The sequence below is a fragment of the Atta cephalotes genome, assembly GCF_000143395.1.
Source record: "Atta cephalotes unplaced genomic scaffold scaffold00002, whole genome shotgun sequence".
NCBI lineage: Eukaryota > Metazoa > Arthropoda > Insecta > Hymenoptera > Formicidae > Atta > Atta cephalotes.
In genome coordinates this window covers 14,180,456-14,202,189 of record NW_012130066.1, presented here as the reverse complement: position 1 = coordinate 14,202,189, position 21,734 = coordinate 14,180,456, and the positions used below count along the sequence as shown (strand labels likewise).

General features: G+C 31.4%; 1 protein-coding gene across 1 annotated transcript in view; it reads left to right on the top strand.

Annotated features, from left to right (window-relative positions):
• LOC105622275 (deformed epidermal autoregulatory factor 1) overlaps positions 1 to 18,220 on the top strand; it is a 37,477-nt gene extending 19,257 nt beyond the window's left edge. Inside the window, exons 2-4 of the mRNA XM_012203698.1 lie at positions 10,454 to 10,945; positions 12,772 to 13,230; positions 18,020 to 18,220. Coding sequence (XP_012059088.1) covers positions 10,454 to 10,945; positions 12,772 to 13,230; positions 18,020 to 18,220 — 1,152 coding nt within the window. The remainder of the gene's footprint in view (positions 1 to 10,453; positions 10,946 to 12,771; positions 13,231 to 18,019) is intronic.
• Positions 18,221 to 21,734: the final 3,514 nt, after the last annotated feature.

The window sequence follows — 21,734 nt, the reverse complement described above, 5'->3', positions numbered from 1 at the left end:
ACTGCGTGCATGCGAACACTTCAGACCGAAAATAGAGGCCGTCATTCAAGCTAATGGAGGATATTTCGAATAATTGTGCTCTATAAGGATCCCCCAAGTGCCATGTAAAAGGATTTTTTGTAATATTTAATTTTTCATTAAAAATATTTTGTTTAAAAAAATTGTTCCATTTGTCCGGATTTTGGTACCCTGTATTAATCTATTGATATATATTTATTTTGTGTAATAATTGGATTTTATAAAAGAAAAAAATATCAAAAAAGTTTGAGTTTCGAACCCGCAATGTCGAAGTTACTAGTCAGACGCACTACCGCTGCACCACGAGCACCTCTTCGATCAAGCAATCTACTGAAATGACTTATTAGGAACTTGAAATTTTCAACTTTGTTTTTCTCGCAAACGTTTGAGTAATGACTATCCTTTTATTCAATAACACTCGACGTGAAAACCTATCACTACAATAAGTTTTGTTGAAATCAATTGGTATCAAGTTTCGGATCCTTTAAATATCTTAAAAAGTAAGCATTTTCAAGAAAAATGTTTCATACAAAAGTTACAATATATAGTTAATATAGGTCTTATAAAGTCTTGTTAAAATGGTTTATTTACTGATCTTATCAATTTGATCTTACAAGGAGACTTCCTTGTAAGATCAAACTAATATTTAAGGGATCCGGGACTTGAAAGCCTCGTAAGTCTAAAAGCTTAGAATGCTCATACGAAATACAAGAAATCCGAGTTCGACTCCCAATCGAGGTAATATTTTTCGCAATAAATTTATTTACAATTTCAGCACATTAATATCTTTCTAATATGATACCTGATTGAGCATCGAATTATTAAAAATTGTTTAGCAATTTAATTTAATTTGTGATATTATTATAGTAATTTAATTGTTTATAAGTCCGAAAAACCAATTCGATGCGCAATTCGAATACTACAAATATAGTATACATTCATGTATATATACATATATAGTATATATATAATTCACATTGAATTATTTAAATATTAAAGCTCCAGCTTCGACCAGTATAGGCTTAAAGTTTATCGATCGTGTTTCAATATTTGTCTTTGTTTTTTAAGGTTACCTAGTCAAACTTTTTATTTTCAAGAATGTCTTTATATTGTACTAAAATTAACATCATTTTCTTTGCTTCGGAGAAATTCTGAGCACATTTACGTTGTGGTTTATTTGTCATCTTTCCTTTATTCATTACTTAATACTTATAACACTACGGAGATTATGGACGGTATTCATAGTCGAATCTTATATTTAAGATCATCTTAAGTACAGTCTTGAGATGTTATGAATCAGAGAACCGCACTGGCATCTTAAAATATTACTTAAGACAGTTTATGGGAGCTGCATTAAATATTTATTTTTAAAAAATGAATATAATAAAGAAAAGTTACGTATCAGTCCTCGGACTTTTAACATCTTAATTATGATTGAATTACGACATCTTAAAATTGACTTACTACATTTTAAAATTGACTTAAGCAGTCTTAAATGTAAAAATCGACTATGAATACCGATCTGTTTCGCTTCGTGAAATCGGTACTGAACTTTTCTTGTTTAACACACTTTATGTATGTTCAACACTCTCTATAGAAAGAGAACCTAAGATGCATTATGATATGTCAAATAAGGAAAGAAACTTTATGACATTAAACTTTTATGTGACATTCATAGACAGAGAGAGATTTTTTAGAGAAAGACGCTTGCAAACTGAGCACACCATGGAAATGTCCCTGGTTATACTGGTTATACTGGTACAATTATAAATCTCGTTTCGTCTCTGACAGATTTCTTAACTTCTATAATCATTAACGCTTAATATCTCGGTTCGCGGGGCAGGACAATTTTTTTCTGCTGGATTTGTTCATTTTGTGTAAAATGTCGAATGAGCCTAATTTCATCGAAATCGGTGAGGAAGCTCAGCCTTCACACCAACAAAAGTGCATATTTTCATAATTAGCTTACAAATTAACTGTTGAAATTTTTTTAATTGAAGCAAATTCAAACAAGACGTTTTATTCATAATCTTGAACTAGGATGTATCCAGCAAATGAAAATGGATTGAAAATTTTCAATCCATCCAAATTCGTATTTTAAATCCAAAAATGGATTGGATTTCATATAAAAAATTTTTTAAAAATTAAAAATAAAATAAAAAGATAAAATTTTTATGCGTGTAAAAAAATTTAAATAAATTAAAATAGTAATTGCATGAAATATTCTATAGTTATTATCTCAAAATTTTTATACAAAAAAATTATGCTAGCTGTATAATGAAGGAAATGTATTAATATGAAATATTTATAAAAACGATTAATTTATTAATTAAAAATAAGTAAAAATAAGTAATTTATATATGTTATATAACATTTATTGTACATGTTTATGTAGTTCTTTTTATAGTTTTCTTTTAACTATTAAATGAAGTAGAATTCATGATATATTTTTACGGTTTTTTTTTACTCATTCTCAGTTGAATTAAAACGAAAACTTTTTTAATTCTGAATAAAATAGCATTCATGATGCATTTTTTTAATGGAACAGTGGATTTTCTAATCATAATTTTGAATTGAATGACTCATTTTAAAAGAAAAACTTTTTAATTCAATTGAATTGAAAAAAACTACATTTCCTATTCAGAATTTTGAATTGAGCAGTATTCATGATGCACAGAAATGGCTGATATTAATTTAGGTTCAATTGGATTGAAAAACTGCATTTTCCATTTACAATTTTGAATTGAGCAATATTCACGATGCACACAAAATACTATAATATTATTTTTAGATTGAAAAAAATAGAAAGAAATATATTTCATGCCATTCCTTTAAATACATTCAAGATTGCAAAGGAAGACATTTGTTTCATGCAATTCCTATAAATAAATAAAAATGCATTCAGAATTGAAAAGGATTCATCTTAACATTTATGAATCCGTATTTCTGAAAATCTAAATACATTTTAATCCATTTCAATCCATTTCAATTCCATTTGCTGGATCTTCATGGCTAACTTGTTTACGACATAAATATTCATGGCTAACTTGTTTACAACATCAAATGGATAGAAATATGAAATATGCTATTCATCATGTTGAATTTAGATGTATTCATCCGTATTATTTTTTGATTGAAATGAATTAAAATACGAAAAAAGTTATTCATCATGTCGAAATCAGATGAATTTATAGATTTAAATGGATTCAAAAAATCAGAAGCGCGAATTCGGTAATGTTGAAATTAATTCATTTCTATTCATTTTAATTTATTCTCGTTTACTGGGAAGTTAACTGAATGTTTTAGATGGAGTGTTCGTAAAAATCAATCAATATTAAACTGAGTTAATCTTAACTGAAGTTTCACTAAACTGCAATTAAAATCAAAATTGGTAAAAATGATTCTATGTTAAATAACATGATTAAATATGGGGTCTATTACGGGGGTCTATGAATTAGATTATTGACGAATTTCTAAAGTTTTCAATTATGTTTATTTAAACTTAAGTTTTTTTTTAGATTGTATACGAATTCGATAGCAAATTTGACAAATTTAAAATCATGAAAGATTATAAATTTTTATAACAATCGACATTTTTTTAAGTTTTAATATCCATTATATTAAATAACATTTTTAATTTGTTTCTTTGACATCGGATTTGTATTCTACAATTTAAAAACTATTTAAAATAAATGTAATTGAAAAATAATATTTGATACATCATCAATATTTAATTTACAAGTTTTCATAAAATTTCCCATATTTAATCATGAATATCTTATTATATTATTATATTTAATTAAATAAATCCTTGAGAGCTGAGAAAACCCTAACTACATATTTAATTTAATTATATTCTTGAAGTTTCCACGGGTGCTTTCTATATAAAAGTTATGCATTCCGCGAGTTTCCTCCGTGCTCAAATCCATTCTTGAAATACCAACGTTTCGTGAACCTTGCAGTCCACTTCATCAGAGTGAGCAGCCTAGTACTGAGCTATTCCTCCGGATCGTTCCTTTTATATTACGCTACTTATTGGGGGGGAAAAGAAGAGAATTGTAATAATTGTGCGGGGGGGAGGTGAGGAAAATTGGTCGGTCTTCAATAACCGGGAGAATGATTTTCTATATTTTATTTATGTTGTAGCCATTATTTCTATTTAGATTGTTAGGGTGTTTTTGTATCTCTATAACTTCTCTATATTTTTTTGGAAATGGATGTAATGTTGACTATTATATGTGTTGTTGTTTTGTCAAATAGTATTTGATGTTGTGTTCTGCGTGTTTTAGCCTGAGACATCACGTTGATATTCTTTTATCTTTAAACTCCACCTGTTCTTATCCGCCACGTGGCATCTGATAAATCCTAGATCGTATTACATATGAACAAGCCATGAAGACCCTCACACAATTCTCTGGAAGACAGAAACAAAAATACATAAATTGCCCCTCACAAAAATCCACCCTCTCTACTTAACATCAAGAACCTATCAAACAAAGATCTCTCAAGATACTATATCTGCGCTTGCCAAAGGTCCTAACTAGTGGTACCTAGAAAGATTCCAAAGGAAGAGATTATCAACCAAATAGAGTCGACCATCTATCGAATATTTCATCAGAATAAACAGATAATATCCGCAGATAGGTAAACAATATCCAAAGCCAAACCCCTTCCACTAAACATCACTAGACAAGAGCGATTGGCTCTCCAAAACCTGAACAGGGACACAAACATCATCGTCCAGCCAACAAAGGCAATAGTAGTCATGAATACATCAAACTATAAGAAAAAGATGAAGAAACTCGGACAAAACATACAAAAAGCTTGACAAAGACCAACCAATATAATAGCATAGAACATCAAAATTTTAATGAAGAAAAGCAACATTCCCAATAAAACTAATCAATATTAAAACCTACAAATTCTCTCCCATCAAGACTGACTATCAAAATTACACAAACTAAACATCCCCCTCAGACCGATTGTCAGCGCCGTACACTCCCCGACATGCAACTTATTCCTCTTCCTAGCACAAACTCTCACTAGAAAATCCGAATCACACATAATCAACTCAACGGACTTCATACAAAAGATCCATAAAATCCGACTACATTTCACAGACCTGCTTGTAAATTTTGACGTAGAATCCCTTTTCATATAAGTCCTAATAACACACATTAAACATAATAAAGGTCTCACACGAAGTCTCCTCTGACTTCATCCCTAATAGAGCACTTAACAACCACTTACTTCTATAACAACCAATTTTATAAACAAACTTCAGGAACGACAATGGGCTCCCTATTTCTCCTGTATTCATCAACATCTTCTGGAGTATTTTGAGAAAGAGACTCTCAGAAAAACATCCAAAAAACTAGAAGTTTGATTCTGTTATGTAGATGACACATTGTGATATGGAGACACGGCAGAGTCGAACTCTGTAAATTCCTTATTTTCCTCAACAATCAACATCCAACTTCACTATAAACATAGAGGAAAACAGAAACTCCTCTAGATGTCTCTAGGAAAGCTAACTATATCTTAGATTGTCAACTGTATAGAAAACCAACACACACAGATAGATATCTACATTCCGAGTCGTATCACCCAGCACAAAAACAGTCTGCAATCAACTAGGGTATATAAGCTTAAATCCGCTGTTTTTTAGTCACAAAAACACATTTTTTTTCTTAGGAAGTAAAAACAAATTTATTCAAAGTACTTGTCCTCGCTAACTATACATTTTTCCCATCTTTCAAGGCAAACCACTCATCAAGCCATTTTCGGACATCTTCATAAGAATCGAAGTGCCGCTCAGCGAGCGCGTGACCCATCGACGAAAACAGGTGATAGTTAGAAGGTGCCAGGTCTGGTGAGTAAGCGAGATGGGGTAGCACTTCCCAATTGAGTTTCTCCAAGTAGTTTTGGACCATTGTTGACGTGTGCGATGGTGCGTTGTCGTGGAGGAAAATCAGCTTGTCATGTCTTTTCCGATAATGCGGCCTTTTTTCACGCAGAGCACGATGCAATTTGATCAGTTGTTGGTGATAGCGGTAAGCATTAATAGTTTCATCAGGTTTTAACAGCTCGTAATAGATGACATCCTCCTGATCCTACTAAACGCACAGCATCATCTTCCGTCCGAAGCGATTTGGTCTTGAGGAAGATGTTGATGTTTGGGCGGGATCAACCCAAGATTTCTTGCGTTTAGGATTCTAAAAATAGATCCACTTTTCATCGCCTGTCACAATCCGATGCAACGACTTTCTTTTTTGTCTGGCAAGCAGAATTTAGCATGTGTTTTGACATCGCTCCATCCTCTGCCTATTGTTCAGTTCATGCGGGACCCATTTTCCGATCTTTTGAATCTTCCCCATGGCATGTAGCCGCATGGAAATGGCTGCTTGAAAAATACCCAATTGCTCGGCAAGTATTTTTTGCGATTGGGTATCGTCCTCGTCCAAAATTGACAGTCCCTTCCTAGACCGATTTTCACGCTTCTTGTCACTCAGGTCAAAATTGTCGTCATTGAACCGGCAAAACCAATCTCTGCACATTGTTTCCGATAAAGCATTGTCGCTATAGGCCTCCACAAGCATTCGATGCGATTCGGCAGCCGATTTCTTCAAATTGAAACAGAAAAGCAAAGTTTCCCGCATATGCTTTTTTCTTAGCAAAAAATTAGACATGATTACGAAAGAAAAAATGTATGTTGTTGTATGAAATTGCTGATGATGTACATTGGTTAATGTTGACAGATGTCAAACACATAAAAAAAAGTGTGTTGTGTGCCCAGGGCTTTGTACGCTCACTAATGCTATCTATGGGCAAACAGCGGATTTAAGCTTATACACCTGGTATATAGAGCTTTTACCATCTCTGACAGATAGAACTCAACTACCTAAAACTAGTCTTTAAAAAAACGGACATGACAAAAAAGACATAACTAAAATAATCAATAAACATGCAAACAAAACAACGGTCTTTGATACAACTAGACGAAAGGATCTTATTCATTCTCTCATATGTCTATTCTCTCATATGTATCAAAGGAACAACGGATTGGCAGGATATTAAACAAACACAATATCCGAATTACTTTCAAACTATTAGATGTACAACTTTGCTTCCGCCGTTTTCCTATAGATGGCTTTAGCGGTAAGTGGTGGTCGAAATAAATAGATGTCATACAATAAACTTGGGCAACATAACCCCATAGAAACATTAGTCGATTTGTGTCTGCATCATAAAGTTATTCTCGATTGAAAATGTCAGTTTACGAGCCAAATTCTCATCATTTGCAGGAGGTTTTAATTTTTTGCTTCAATATGAAGAAATCCGCGGCTGAGGCTCATCGAATACTTATGGTGAGGCCGCTATTAGTGAAAGAACGTGTCGTGAGTGGTTTCAACGCTTCAAGAATGGTGATTTTGACGTCCAAGGTCGTGCTCTGTATTTGGTGGGACTCGGCCAGCTCAGCGTAGTGTATTATGAACTGTTAAAACCGACTGAAACAATCATAGGCGATCGGTATCAAACGCAATTGATGCGTTTGAGCCGAGCATTGAAAGACAAACGGCCGCAATACAACGAGAGACACGATAAAGTGATTTTGCAGCATGACAATGCTCGACCCCATGTTGCGAAAGTGGTCAAGACATGGAAACGTTGAAACGGGAAGTCCTACCCCACCCGCCGTATTCTCCAGACGTTGCTCCCTCTGACTATCACTTGTTTCGATCAACGGCCTGGCTGACCAGCACTTCCGGTCTTATGAAGAAGTAAAAAATTGGATCGATTCGTAGATGGCCTCAAAAGATGACCAGTTTTTTCGACGCGGGATTCGTACGCTACCCGAAAGATGGGAGAAAGTAGTGGCCAGCGATGGACAATACTTTCAATCATATAATACTTATAATCATGAATGTATAATCAATTTTTTACAATAAAGCCTCGAATTTCGGAAAAACGGTGGAAGCAAAGTTGTACACCTAATATCCAAAAAGATAGGACAAATCTTAAGAAACCCTAAAGATCAAGGACTTCTCAGCTCCGCAGGAATATACAAAATACTTTATTTTTGCGGGCAAGTATACATTGGAGAAACTAGGAGAATGGTCAACCTACGGATAAAAAACATCAATATAATGTCAGGCTAAAACACGCCATGCAGTTAGCATTATCAGAACACAACATCGAAACAGCACATCGAGTAATGTTTGACAAAACGACATTATATATTATATATACTTTTCAAGGAAGTATGGAGAAACAAAAATACCATAGAGATACAAAAATACCCTAACAATCTAAATAAAGATAATGGCTAGAACATAAATAAAATATGGAAAACCATTTTCCTGGTTATTGAAGATCAACCAATTTCCCCTACTTACAATTCTTTTCTTTTTCCCGCACCATCCCAACAAGTAGCGTAATATAAAAAAAAACGGTCCGGAGGAACAGCTCAGTATCAGATTCCTCGTCCTGGTGAAGTGGACTACAAAGTTCATGAAACGTTGGCATTTCCAAAAATGGATCTGGAGGAAATTTGCGAAACGCATAATCTTTATTTAATTTAATTTTTATTGCATTAAATCTTCTTTGACATACATCGTAGTTATAATATATCGTAGTTATAATATGAATAGTAAGTCGATATATGTAAAAATAGCTCTTTTTAATTACGAATTTCTCAAAATTAATGGCACAATTTAGAAAACGCATTCGTATTCAGCATTCAAAAAATTAAAGAAAAGTCACTAGTCTCATTCTAATGTTCGAAAAAAATAATTTTTTTATACAACAGTTATCGATACATATTCAAAACTTTATCTACATTTACAGTTATCTATAATTTAAACTGACTTCTTTTCCATGTTGAGATAAATTAAAAAAAACAAAACAACCAATAAAACATGATAGCGTCTCCACTTAAGCAATACAATTTCTAAGAATGTTATCCGTGGTTATTTCTTTTAATCTTACTTCTCTTATATAAAACAAATAACTCATGTTTCTGTTCTAACAAAGAGTAATATCGAGAAATATACTGGAACTTTACGGAAACAAATAAATAAATAGATAAACAGATAAATAAATAGATAATAAATAAATAAATGTCACTTTATGTTCCTTTGATGGATACTTAACCCTCAACTACATGTCTCATTTCAGTGTCTTAATTTACATATCTCCGTTCCGAGTCCGTTATTTACGGTGTTTGGATCTCTATAATTATCTCAATGGAAAATTTTTTTTTCTTGTTTAATAAAATGCCAAAATGTATATCATAGAACCAAAATATAAGTACCAAAATATAAAAAGGATTCTGATAATAATTAAAAAAGTTATGCCAAAAAATATTAAAGAGCAATTTGTAAAAAGAGTGTAATAATCAATTTTTTTTTAACCATATCATATCATATAAATCATATCATATATCAAATAAAAAAGGCACAAATAAAAATAAATAGTTTTGGAAAAAGGAAACTTGAAAGAAGGTGAACTTAAAAAATACGTTATATTGATTCATTTCAAAAGTATAATTATTTGCGCGACTGAAGTGGGGACATTTTTAGATATTTATGCTCGGAAAAATATATCGGAGATATGTCGGTTATGTTCTTTAAAAAAGAAAAAATGCAATGAAAAATTTTATATTAAATATATAATGATTTCGACATTATTTACTCAGATTTTATAATTCCGAGAAAATAAAGCGATTGTTTCACCAAGTCTCTTGTAAAAATGCTTTTTTGAATATATGTTTTTAATTATAAGAGGACACATATATTTGAATACAACACTAATTAAGAGGCACTTACTAAAAATGAATTTTCACTTTCGGCAAAAATCTAACAAATTTACATTTGACGGATCCAAGTTATCCAAGTCAACCTTTTATTGCATCCAATTATCATCAAGATAACAATGAAACAATTACATCACGGCGATCGATAGAAAAAGGATCCAAATTGTTTTATTCCCTCACTTCAACTCTGCAATATTAATCGTACAAAAATAAAAATAGCCGACTAAAATTTTCTCTCATCCAAATGACCCAATCGTGTGGTTGAAGGTTTAAGTTAAGATTGAAGACAAAAATAATTTCTGTACAAAAGTGTTCTAACGCAATCCCTCTCTATGTAATCTTACATATTATAATTTAAATGATAACAGTAATTAAAGATACAATTTAAAAACTTACAATTTGTCCTTTGATGTAAGATCAAATTTGAGCAAACCATGTCTAATTTTTTAGACAAACATGTCTAATTTCTTAAATTTATTTTGCTGTAAAGTTTCTTTATTAATGGCATAATATGCATTTAATAATGGGATTTATAGCAAAACCTTAGATAAGTATATGCTGGTTTCTTTGATTAACATCACACGTTTAAAATTGTACTTAGACATATTTTTTTATTTCTAGCTGCCAGGTTCGGGACAGTTCAAACAGATGCTATGTGTCGATAACGGGTTCATTTGTGAATCACGTCATGACAAAGATTCAGATCCTCTACGTTGGAATGGTGAGCTGAAAGCAACTCATATAGTGATTCAGAACAGCACAGATGAAACAGAATCGGAGCAAATACATGTATCCACACCCAGTTCTCAACCGATATATAACTGGTCAGATTCGGCAAATTTAGCAGTGCTTCCTATCAGATGTAAAAACACAAATGCGGAGTTGCACAAAAATAGATTCGGATCTGGTGGTAGGGGACGATGTATTAAACTCGGCTCAGATTGGTACACACCTAGCGAGTTTGAGGCCCTCTGCGGTAGAGCATCCAGCAAAGATTGGAAACGAAGTATTCGATTTGGCGGAAGAAGTTTACAAACTCTTATTGATGAACAAATTTTAAAGCCTCACGCCACTTCTTGCACTTGTGCGGCGTGTTGTGATGACGAAAGTGCGGTAAGCAAATTATTTGTGATCTAATATTCCATATGTATCAATATATGGAGAGGGATTCGATCCACATCGCCAATTTGATATAAAAATTTGATAATTTGCTAATTTGATATAAAAATTTCTAGTTGTGTGTGGACAGCGGAAAAGAGATTCCAGCTGATATGTGCTATCGGAATATATTAACGGATCTTTTCCAATATTTGATATTGATATATATATACAGAGTGTCTCAAAAATAGGGTAGGAGCGGCATTGGGGCGTAGAATGGATCAAGAAGAACAAAAAATACCATTTTGAGATATTCGCTGTAATTTTCGAAAAAAAGAAGCGTCGTTGTTGAGGGGGCGCGATGGGCCGTGCTATGAATTCTAGCGGCGCAGTTTCAGTCCACATTGACTTAGACATTTTCTTTTTTAATTCGAAAATTACAGCGAATATCTCAAAATGGTATAATTTTTTGTTCCCCTGACTCATTCTACACCTTCAATACGGCTCTTATCCTATTTTTGAGACACCATGTATATTCGATATAAAATTGATAGAGATATGATAAATAGAGATATGTAAAAATACCTTCAAATTCAATTTTACAATTACTTATGGTAAAATTACGGTAAAATGCTAATGTATTAGTAATTGTGGCTATATTTATTGTCTTTATAATTTTATATACAAATAGACTGTATTTCCCTACTTATGTATAAAATAAAACAATATTCTTTTAATATTTCTAATAAGAATCGCTGGTAGAATAACAGGGCTATTAATCAAATCTAAACATATTGTATAATTTAATCGTAACAAAACGTCTATATGACACATAGACGACTTATGCTTAAGAGGATGTTGGAGTTACCAACGAAATGTGTTTCGTATTTCTCAAATCATTTCGTTTTCTTTATACAGAACAAAAAATCCTCCAGAATAAAAGAAAAAATGTAAATACTTTTGGAAAAGTACAAACCGATATAAAAATCTCCAAAAAATTGTAAATTAGTTTTCTGTTGCCATGTAGATTCATTTCCTTCACATATATATAAATAAATGTATATAAATAAATGCAAGGCTATATCTAAACAAAAAGTACTTTTCCATATTTGAATAATTTATAAGAATATCATGAGATTTTCAAATTATGATTTTTGAAGCTTTTATAAAAGAAATGGCTTGAGAAGTACGATTTGAGTGCATCACATTCATATGACATGTAGGATATAACAGAGCAAGAAATGTACGTAACTTTTACTTAATGATTTTGCTTAATGTACATAACATTTTCTTGTATATCTTATTTGGAATTAAAAATCCATTTTATCGACATCGAATTAAGTTTGGTGGTCGCTCTAGCATCTCTTTTAAGTATGTGGCTACTTGTCGCGCTAAGGCGGCGACTGATAGTTTTGATTACGATGTTGTAAACGGGTGTATATCAATTGCCCACATCACTAATTGGCTAATTAAAAATAATAATATAATCTTATTGATGAAGCAGTGAAAAATTAGAAACAGGCATGTGAGTAGTGTGTGCAAATGCGCCACTCTTGTCGTAAATTGTTCCTGATTTGGCATCTCTGCCTTAAACGTTGCGATTGTCGGTTGTTTAACTATTATTATATCAAAATAAAAAATTAAGTTAAAGCATTTTTAATGAGTAAATACTCTTATATCAAATTACTTTGTTTTTCTAATTTTTTTAAATTACCATTTTATCAGCCTCAAAAAATTACCGAGCAATTTACTATATAATTAAGAATAAGTTATTGTGAAATTGAATCATTTTTATCTCTAATGATAAAATAAAAATTTCCGTTTAAATTAATATAATTCAGACAGGGCCAGTTCGCCTTTTTACTCCGTACAAACGTCGAAAAAGACCTAAGGATTCATCAGATGGAGAGGCTCCCTCACGTAAGCACAAAATCGAGAATTCACGAGATGGTAGTAATAACGATGAGAGTGGCGACGAGGTTGTTGTTCCTGACAAAGAGGTTTGGCCGCAGTTCGTTTCTACGGATGGATTAGTTGTACAGCAACCTCAAGAACAGGATACGGTGCAGAATGCGCATCAAACAGAAAATTGTCAAAGCGATGAAGTTTTTAAAAAATTGGATGAAATGTCAAACAAAATGATAAAGTTGGCTTATGAATTTAGACGTATTTTGGAAGAAGCGAAGGAGTTAAATAGGCAGCAGAGAAGAGAGCAGGCATTGGTTGCGCAACTTGGAGGAAGGGCAGATGTCATCGAAACTGTTGGATTACAACCAGCATCCGATTCACATAACAAGAAGGTAAACAGTAAAATCATTTACAGAAAAAAATATTTTTTATTTGTATTCTATTTTTATTATTATTAGATGTACAACTTTGCTTCCGCCGTTTAATAACGGAATGCAGCCTAAATATATCGATATGTCTCTTATTTTCATTTTTGTGCTAAAAATTCATTTTTATGTAAAAATGAAAATAAAAGGTATAATCTCCAATGGCCTTGATCTTGATAAATATTATCCAGAATACGATTCTAAACAATATTCAAAAGATTTTAGTCATCGGACATCTTGCCTAATGCTAATGTTGGCAATATTGTGACTTTCAAACCTCATAACTCGAAAAATACTTTTTGAAAAATAACTTATTATTGTAATGTTTTGAAAAGCTCTTGACACAAACTGTTAGCTTCTGGAATCAAAAGTAAGGTATTCCATAAAAAAAATCGATGTGACCTTGGCGATGCCACTCAAAGTCAAAACTGCTAACATCACTAAATATATTATTAGGTATATAACTTTGCTTCCGCCGTTTTTTTCCGAAATTCGAGGCTTTATTGTAAAAAACTGATTATACATTTATGATTCAAAGTATTGTCCATCGCTGGCCACTACTTTCTCCCATTTTTCGGGTAGTGTACGAATCCCGTCGAAAAAACTGGTCATCTTTTGAAGCTATCCACGAATTGACCCAATTTTTTATTTCTTCATAAGACCGGAAGTGCTGGTCAGCCAGGCCATGTGCCATTGATCGAAACAAGTGATAGTCAGAGGGAGCAACGTCTGGAGAATACGGCGGATGGGGTAGGACTTCCCACTTCGTTTCCAAGTATGTCTTGATCACTTTCGCAACATGGGGTCGAGCATTGTCATGCTGCAAAATCATTTTATCATGTCTCGTTGTATTGCGGCCGTTTGTCTTTCAATGCTCGGCTCAAACGCATCAATTGCGTTCGATACCGATCGCCTGATACTTTCAGTCGGTTTTAACAGTTCATAATACACTACGCCGAGCTGGTCCCACCAAATACAGAGCATGACTTTGGACATCAAAATCACCGTTCTTGAAGCATTGAAACCACTCACGTTCTTTCTCTAATAACGGCGTCACCATAAATATTTGAAAGCATTCGATGAGTCTCAGCCGCAGATTTCTTCATATTGAAGCAAAAAATTATAACCTCCCGCAAATGACGAGAATTTAGCTCGTAAACTGACATTTTCAATCGAGAATAACTTTTGATGCAGACACAAATAGACTAATGTTTCTATGGGGTTATGTTGACAGATGCCCAAGTTTATTGTATGACGTCTATGATCTATTTATTTCGACCATCACTTACCGCTAAAACCATCTATATGAAAACGGCGGAAGCAAAATTGTACACCTAATACCATATAATGCAATATTTATCTGAAACATTTTTCTCAAAAGTGCATACTTTCCGAGATATTGAGTCGATCCGAGATATATGGGACCTTGTATATACTTTGTATATAGCTTGTATATGCTTTTTGACTTATATACACGCTCATACGCGCGCATGTACAATGGTGCTTTCCAGCAAGGATACAGTCAGTGTAACAATGAATCATCCCTGTTGTTTGCTACTTAAACAAGAATGAAATGATTCACTGTGTTTACACAGTATCTGACTTGTCCTTGCTGAATAGCACCCACTGTATAACATTGTGCACGATTCAATTGGAACAGGTTGTGTATATTGAAACAGATTTGTGATTTCCATTTCGAATAGAATTAGATTAAATGTAGCTTTTTCCGTTTATAAGTCTATATTAAATAAAAAAAAAGTAAAAGTACCGGTCATTCAACGTTCTCCAATCTCATTTATAGCCGTTGCGGTTAGTAACATCACCGACGGGATACTATTAAAGACGGTCACTTTTAATAAATTTTTGGCGATATAAAGAGGATCCGGAGATAATTGAAGAAATTATACTATTATTGACTACACTGATAAAAATTTGCAATTATTTATATAAATATTTAGCTAATACATTATTAAATTTATGATTTTTTATTATATAAATGCTCTATAAATAAATATGCATACTTGTAAAGCTATAATATCTATTGCCTATCCTATCTATTGCCGAAAAATTATAATTTTTTCTCTGCAATTATCATCTCTGTTGATAATTAAACTTTTATAACACACTGAAATCACAATTTTAAAGAAAAATAGAATATTATTGAATTTTATTAAATGCATATATACACACCGATAAACATATCTACAAAACTAATAAATCAAAATTAGTATAATATTATCAATTTTTTCTTAATCACTTCAAAATTAACAAGGACGCGAATTCCCACAAGGATGTCAGTCTTTAATAATATCTCGTTAATGATAACATGTAATTGTCACTAGAAAATACAAGTATATACAGTTAAGTTAGTCGATTTAATAGCTCTCGGCTGAATACAGATGTGTAATATTGTGTCTACGATAACGGACAATTGTCGTCCGACGCAATTGTGTCGCTGTGTGCAACAAAGTGTCTAGAAATATTGCAATTGGAAAGCCCAATGATCAGCCAAACCATACTCCATATAATTCATATTGGAAAGAATGGCAATCATAATTTGAGCAAATGACAGAAGTATATTGGGTATGGGAAAAAGTTCGTGGCGATTTTTTAGTAAAATTAAAGTGTTTTTCTTAGAGTATTGAAATCAATTTATTTAAACCAAATATGCTCCATTATTTTCTATAATATTTTGCCATTTTTGGGCCATAATTCCATCGCGATAGAACTTCTGTGGTTTCTGATCGAAAAACTGCTTCAAGTGATTTTCACAGGCCTCTTTTGAAGCTAGCTTTACACCATTAAGAGAGTTCTGCAGAGATCTAAACAAATAATAGTCTGAGGGTGCTATGTCAGGACTATATGGTGGATGCATTAAAACTTCCCAGCTAAGCTCTCGCAATTTTTGCCGAGTCATTAAAGATATGTGTGGTCGAGCGTTGTCGTGATGGAAGACAACACCTCTCCTATTAATTAATTCTGGCCGCTTCCTCTCAATTGCTTGTTGTAATCTCTGCAGTTGTTCACAGTAGAGTTCGGAATTAATTGTTTGATTGGATGATAACAGTTCATAGTGAACGATTCCCACCACACACACAACATTACCTTCTTCCAGGTTTTGCGATTACTTGTGCCTTCTCTCCTTTTTTTATCCACTTCTTTATCTTTTTCTAGTTGGATTGTCGTAAGTAATCCATTTTTCACCAGTTATCATTCTCTTCAGAAATGTTAATTCGGTCCATCATGTTCGGTCCTAACACTCAACTCGTGAGGAACCCAAACATCGAGCTTCTTTTTGTATCCAGCTTTATGTAAATGATTTAAAATTGTTTTGTGGTCGATGCCTAGTTCCCTGGCAATCTCCACAGTGCTCACATGCTTATCATGCTCATCATGCACTTTTACCATGATTTCATCGGACTTTTCAGTGATTGGTCGACCGGAGCGAGATTCATCTTTCACATCGTGCTTTCCAGCACGAAAGCGAGCGAACCATTTTCGTGCTGCTGATTTTGATAGAGTGTCTTCACCGTAAATAACGCAAATTTTTTCACAAGCCTGTGCAGCATTCTTGCCTCTATCATAGTGATACAAAATGTAGCGAATTTTTTCCTTATTTATTTCCATTTTCAAAATAAAATAACTTTTGATCCACTTCACCGATTTCAATCTTTTTCGGCTCAAAACAAAGGTTAAAATGTCACTTTTTAAACGCATGTCTAGTGATGCGATTAGTAGTTGCCGACTGAGCATTTAATGCCATCTAATGGGAAAAACGCCACGAACTTTTTCCCACACCCAATATTACATTCAAAACAAACTCAGCGAAAAATTATCGAGCTTGGTAAAAAAGCGATTTAAATAATAAAATTCTATACTTTTATGTGCATGTTGTTCCCTTAAGTTGTGACATCTGTTTTCACGTCTTGCACTATTCCAAACTTGGACGTTTAATCAATTTTGCATTTTCTCACTTTGTCATTCATTATTTTGAAAATAATGACTCAGTATAATTCTCATTCAAATATTCTTGAAAACATTTCAACTTCATTTGACGTTCTTAAATATATTTTTATCTTCATTATTTACCATGTTATGATCATTTAAAATTTGATATTTTCCAAAATTTTTAGTGTACCGCTTTTTTGGGGAATGAGTGTATAATATAACTTGAAAATTGAAGTATATAGGACATATATTCATAAATGAATATTTTTTTTACTTATGTTTAATATATGGATTTATCCCTCGAAGTAATGAAATGCATTTATGTGAATATGTATACATCTATTATTAAAATTTGTTCAATTATTTCCAACTAATATCATTTTAAACAGGACACTCGATCATGGGTCTATAGGTGCGGTCCACTTAACGCTATAAATCCTTTGAAACTTTTGAATCGGAAGAAAAAATTTTATTAATTGACTAATCAAAAAATGTTTCGTCAAACCATGTGTATCAAGTGGACTAAATCTATTCTATAAATTTTTGTACATTTATTACAAAGAATCTATTTTATCTATTTTGCAAAATAAATAATTAAGACTGTTTCATTATTCATTGGGAATATTGAAAATCTATAATTCATGTTACACGTATTATAGATTTTCAGAATTTGCAATTAATAATGGAACGCAACTATATATAAACGCAATAAGAGTACAATAAAAAATAAAATATATAATACTAAGTATAAAAGTATATGTAATACTATAAATATAAAATAAAAAAATATATGTGTAATAAATTTCAGTGTGCCAACTGTAATAGAGAAGCGTTTGCAGAATGCTCTTTATGCAGACGCACGCCGTATTGTTCCACGTTTTGTCAGCGTAAAGACTGGGGTAGCCACCAGATAGAATGTGTGAGAGGTGCGGCCGAAACTGTGATGCTCATAGTCGAAAGCGGCAACGGAGATACAAGCGCTCTTCCAACAACTGCGACGGATCAATAGCTAGTGTTTCTTACACCGATTCAAAAGAATGCAGAAAACGAAGAATCTGAGGATGTAGAAGAATTGAAATTCAAGGAAGAGACGTATAAGATTTGAAAAATTCGTGTTGTATGAAAATAACGTGCACAATGTCGTGTACATGTATAATAAATAAATATTTTATGTGTATATGTAATACATAGTAATAATGTACGGTATACGTGCGCGTGCGCAGATACGTACGGGCTGTATTCGATTTACGCTTTCAGCACTTCTTCAACGTCAAAACCGAACGCAGCCATGTTGTACGTTTGTATGTATAATATATGTATGTATGCGTGTACACAGTATTAATTATCAGATTCTGAATTACGCAATTGACAAAGAGAGATAAAAAAGGGAAATAACAACAACCTCTTGCAAAGATGCATAATTATATTGTTTGATGCATAATCAGTTGTATAATGCTAAATTTGTATTAATACAAAATTGTATTGATTGTATTAATTTGTAATAATACAAATTTTATATTAATTATTTATTAGCTGTAACAATTTATTTGAACAAATTAAATGTTTTGATTCAAACGTGGCCTTCCTGAGCAATAATCGAAAATAAAAAAAGCAAAATTTTATCACTCACCTGATGTCAAATAAAATAAAATATCACACTTATAAAATTAAAACGAAATAAATAATGTGAATAAATATAGAACTGAAAATACAGAATTCTTATCTTTAAGAGTCGTAAATGAAAAATTGCTTTTATAATTGAAGTACTACATCATCACGATATACAAAATGTCCCGTTTTGGCCAATCGCTTTTGCATAAATAGAGCGGACTAAACTGAGTCGAAAAATTTTCTACCATTTTGCAATTTTCGTAATAATTAACGAGATATTAATTACTAAAAATCGCTAAATATTGGTCTTCAATAATTTTTTTATTCAAATACTATTATCAACTGTACAGAAAATTTGCAAGAGACAGAAATCCTTTATTTTTTACTCATAGAACTCTAAGAATTTTTTCAGAATTTTTTATCAACTTTTTAGTTGATAAAATTTTCTTATTTTTATCACCACGAGAAAATACGGTATTAAAAAATTTTGAAAAAATTTTCAGAACTTTATAAGAATGAAATAAACAATTTTTGTTTCTTGCTGTTTTTCTATAAAGTTAATAGTATTTGAGTAAAAAATTATTGAAGACTAATATTCGACATTTTTTAGTAATTAATATCTCGTTAATTATTGCGAAAATTGCAAAATGATAGAGAACTTTTCAACTCAGTTTAATCCACTCTATCTAAAAGCGATTGACCAAAACTTACGGGCCATCCTGTATATTATCCGATGATTATATAAATATTTATCATTGTTAAAAAGTTCTTTTATTTTTTTTATGCATTCGATTATTTTTTTATAATTTTATGAACATTACATTACAGTTGCATTTTTGTTACTGTAATGATTCAGAATTTTTAGTCCCCAAATTTATCCTTAGTTATAATTTACTTGATATTTATTTTATCAACATTATATCATGTGATAATGAATGAGTAGCATTGCTTCAAGAAATTAAATTGTAAATATCAGATTTCTATTATTGTCATAAAAATTCTTAATCTTTAAATTTTTATATTCTATTAATATATTTTTAGATTTATATTGCTGTATATTGCCTTTACATATGCATTTTATTCTACCTAATTTTGTATGCATAGATAATAAGATTCTGTTTTTTCGGTTAAAAGTGATGAGTGATTGAAAAAAAACCTGTTCCACAATTTATGAATTACATAAATTACAATATTTAAAAATTATTTATATTCAGAAAATTATATTTTCTTTAATTACTTTTAATAAAAATCTAATTTAAATAGTCGTATGCCCGTATTCATAGTCAGGCTTCTTTAAATTTATCTTCAGATGCTTCGTAAAACATGCTTACTATGAATATGGGCAATAATGACATATAAGATTAAAAAATTGAGAAACTGCGATAAATGACCATTTTTGACGATATCATATCATTATGATCATAAATAAAAAATGTGTAATATTCTACTCAATACAACTTTAAAATAATTTAATGACTGAAAAATTTATACGTAAAATATATAAAATAATTAAAATCATTCGTACTTTTTAAAAAATAAAATAACAAAATGTGTCTTTCGTATTTATTTTAATAATCTCTTTCTATTTGTTGAGAAAATATCGATGATACAAAGTTATTAAAAATCATTTAAATTTATGGTTCAATTCTAAAGAATTGTAACTTGTTCTCGTAAAACTTATCAAAACTTATAACTGATATTGTAATTTTATGCGTATGTATGATCATAAATATTTATGATTTCTTGTAAATTTTACTAGCAAGAAACTATCTATAAAGATGTTGCATTAAGTTATAAACATTTAAAAATATTACGAATGCATTTTACGATTCTACTTAGAACGACTCGTTAAACAAACACATAAATATATTTTCCAATTTTCAACGTTATTTTTTTTTTAATAAAGTTTTTTAGTTATATTGTCAATTTAGAGAATATGTAAGTGTGGAGGAAACTTTTGAAATAAGCTATAAAAATATACAATAAAAAATGAAGGTTTGAAAAATTCAAACTCTCTAACCTTCACATATGATCTATTGACTCCATCCAAAGTCAAACTATTAGATATGTACATTTTATATAGTACCTACAACTTCTTACATATTTTGTGTAGTCAATCGTTTTCAAGCTCGACTTAACGTTTCTAGACTTTTTCAAGGTTCTGTATATGTATATACAATGTCCCAAAATTCGCGAATCAATAAGTTTTCTAAAAATTAAGTAAAAAAGTTACTTGCAAATTTTTATTTTTTAAGCAATAGTTTGTGAAATAATAAGGATTAAATATGAATCAAAATATGGATCAATTATGGATTACGCTTAACGGACTATGTTTAAATGCTAAAGTGTACATTTAATATTACCGCACATGTGATTCATGGGCAGATGGTCGTCTAAATATATATAATCTGTAATTGGCTATATTTAAACATATCTCAAAAATAAATGCTGCTTGAAATAAAAATATACATATAACTTTTTGAATTAATTTTTCGAAAACTGTTGGCTATGGTATTTTGATTTCGAGGCATTCTGTATTCATTTCTTAGAATCATTTGCTAAATAAGCTCATAATAACTCAATATTTAAAAAAAATATCAAGATATAAATAATGAAAATAATATATTTTGTATGCACCACAGCATATAAAGATACATTGTGTGTATGTATATATGTATACTTATATATTAGGTGTACAACTTTGCTTCCGCCGTTTTCCTATAGATAGCTTTAGTGGTAAGTGGTGGTCGAAATAAATAGATCATAGATGTCAATAAACTTGGGCATCTGTCAACATAACCCCATAGAAACATTAGTCGATTTGTGTCTGCATCATAAAGTTATTCTCGATTGAAAATGTCAGTTTACGAGCCAAATTCTCGGCATTTGCGGGAGGTTTTAATTTTTTGCTT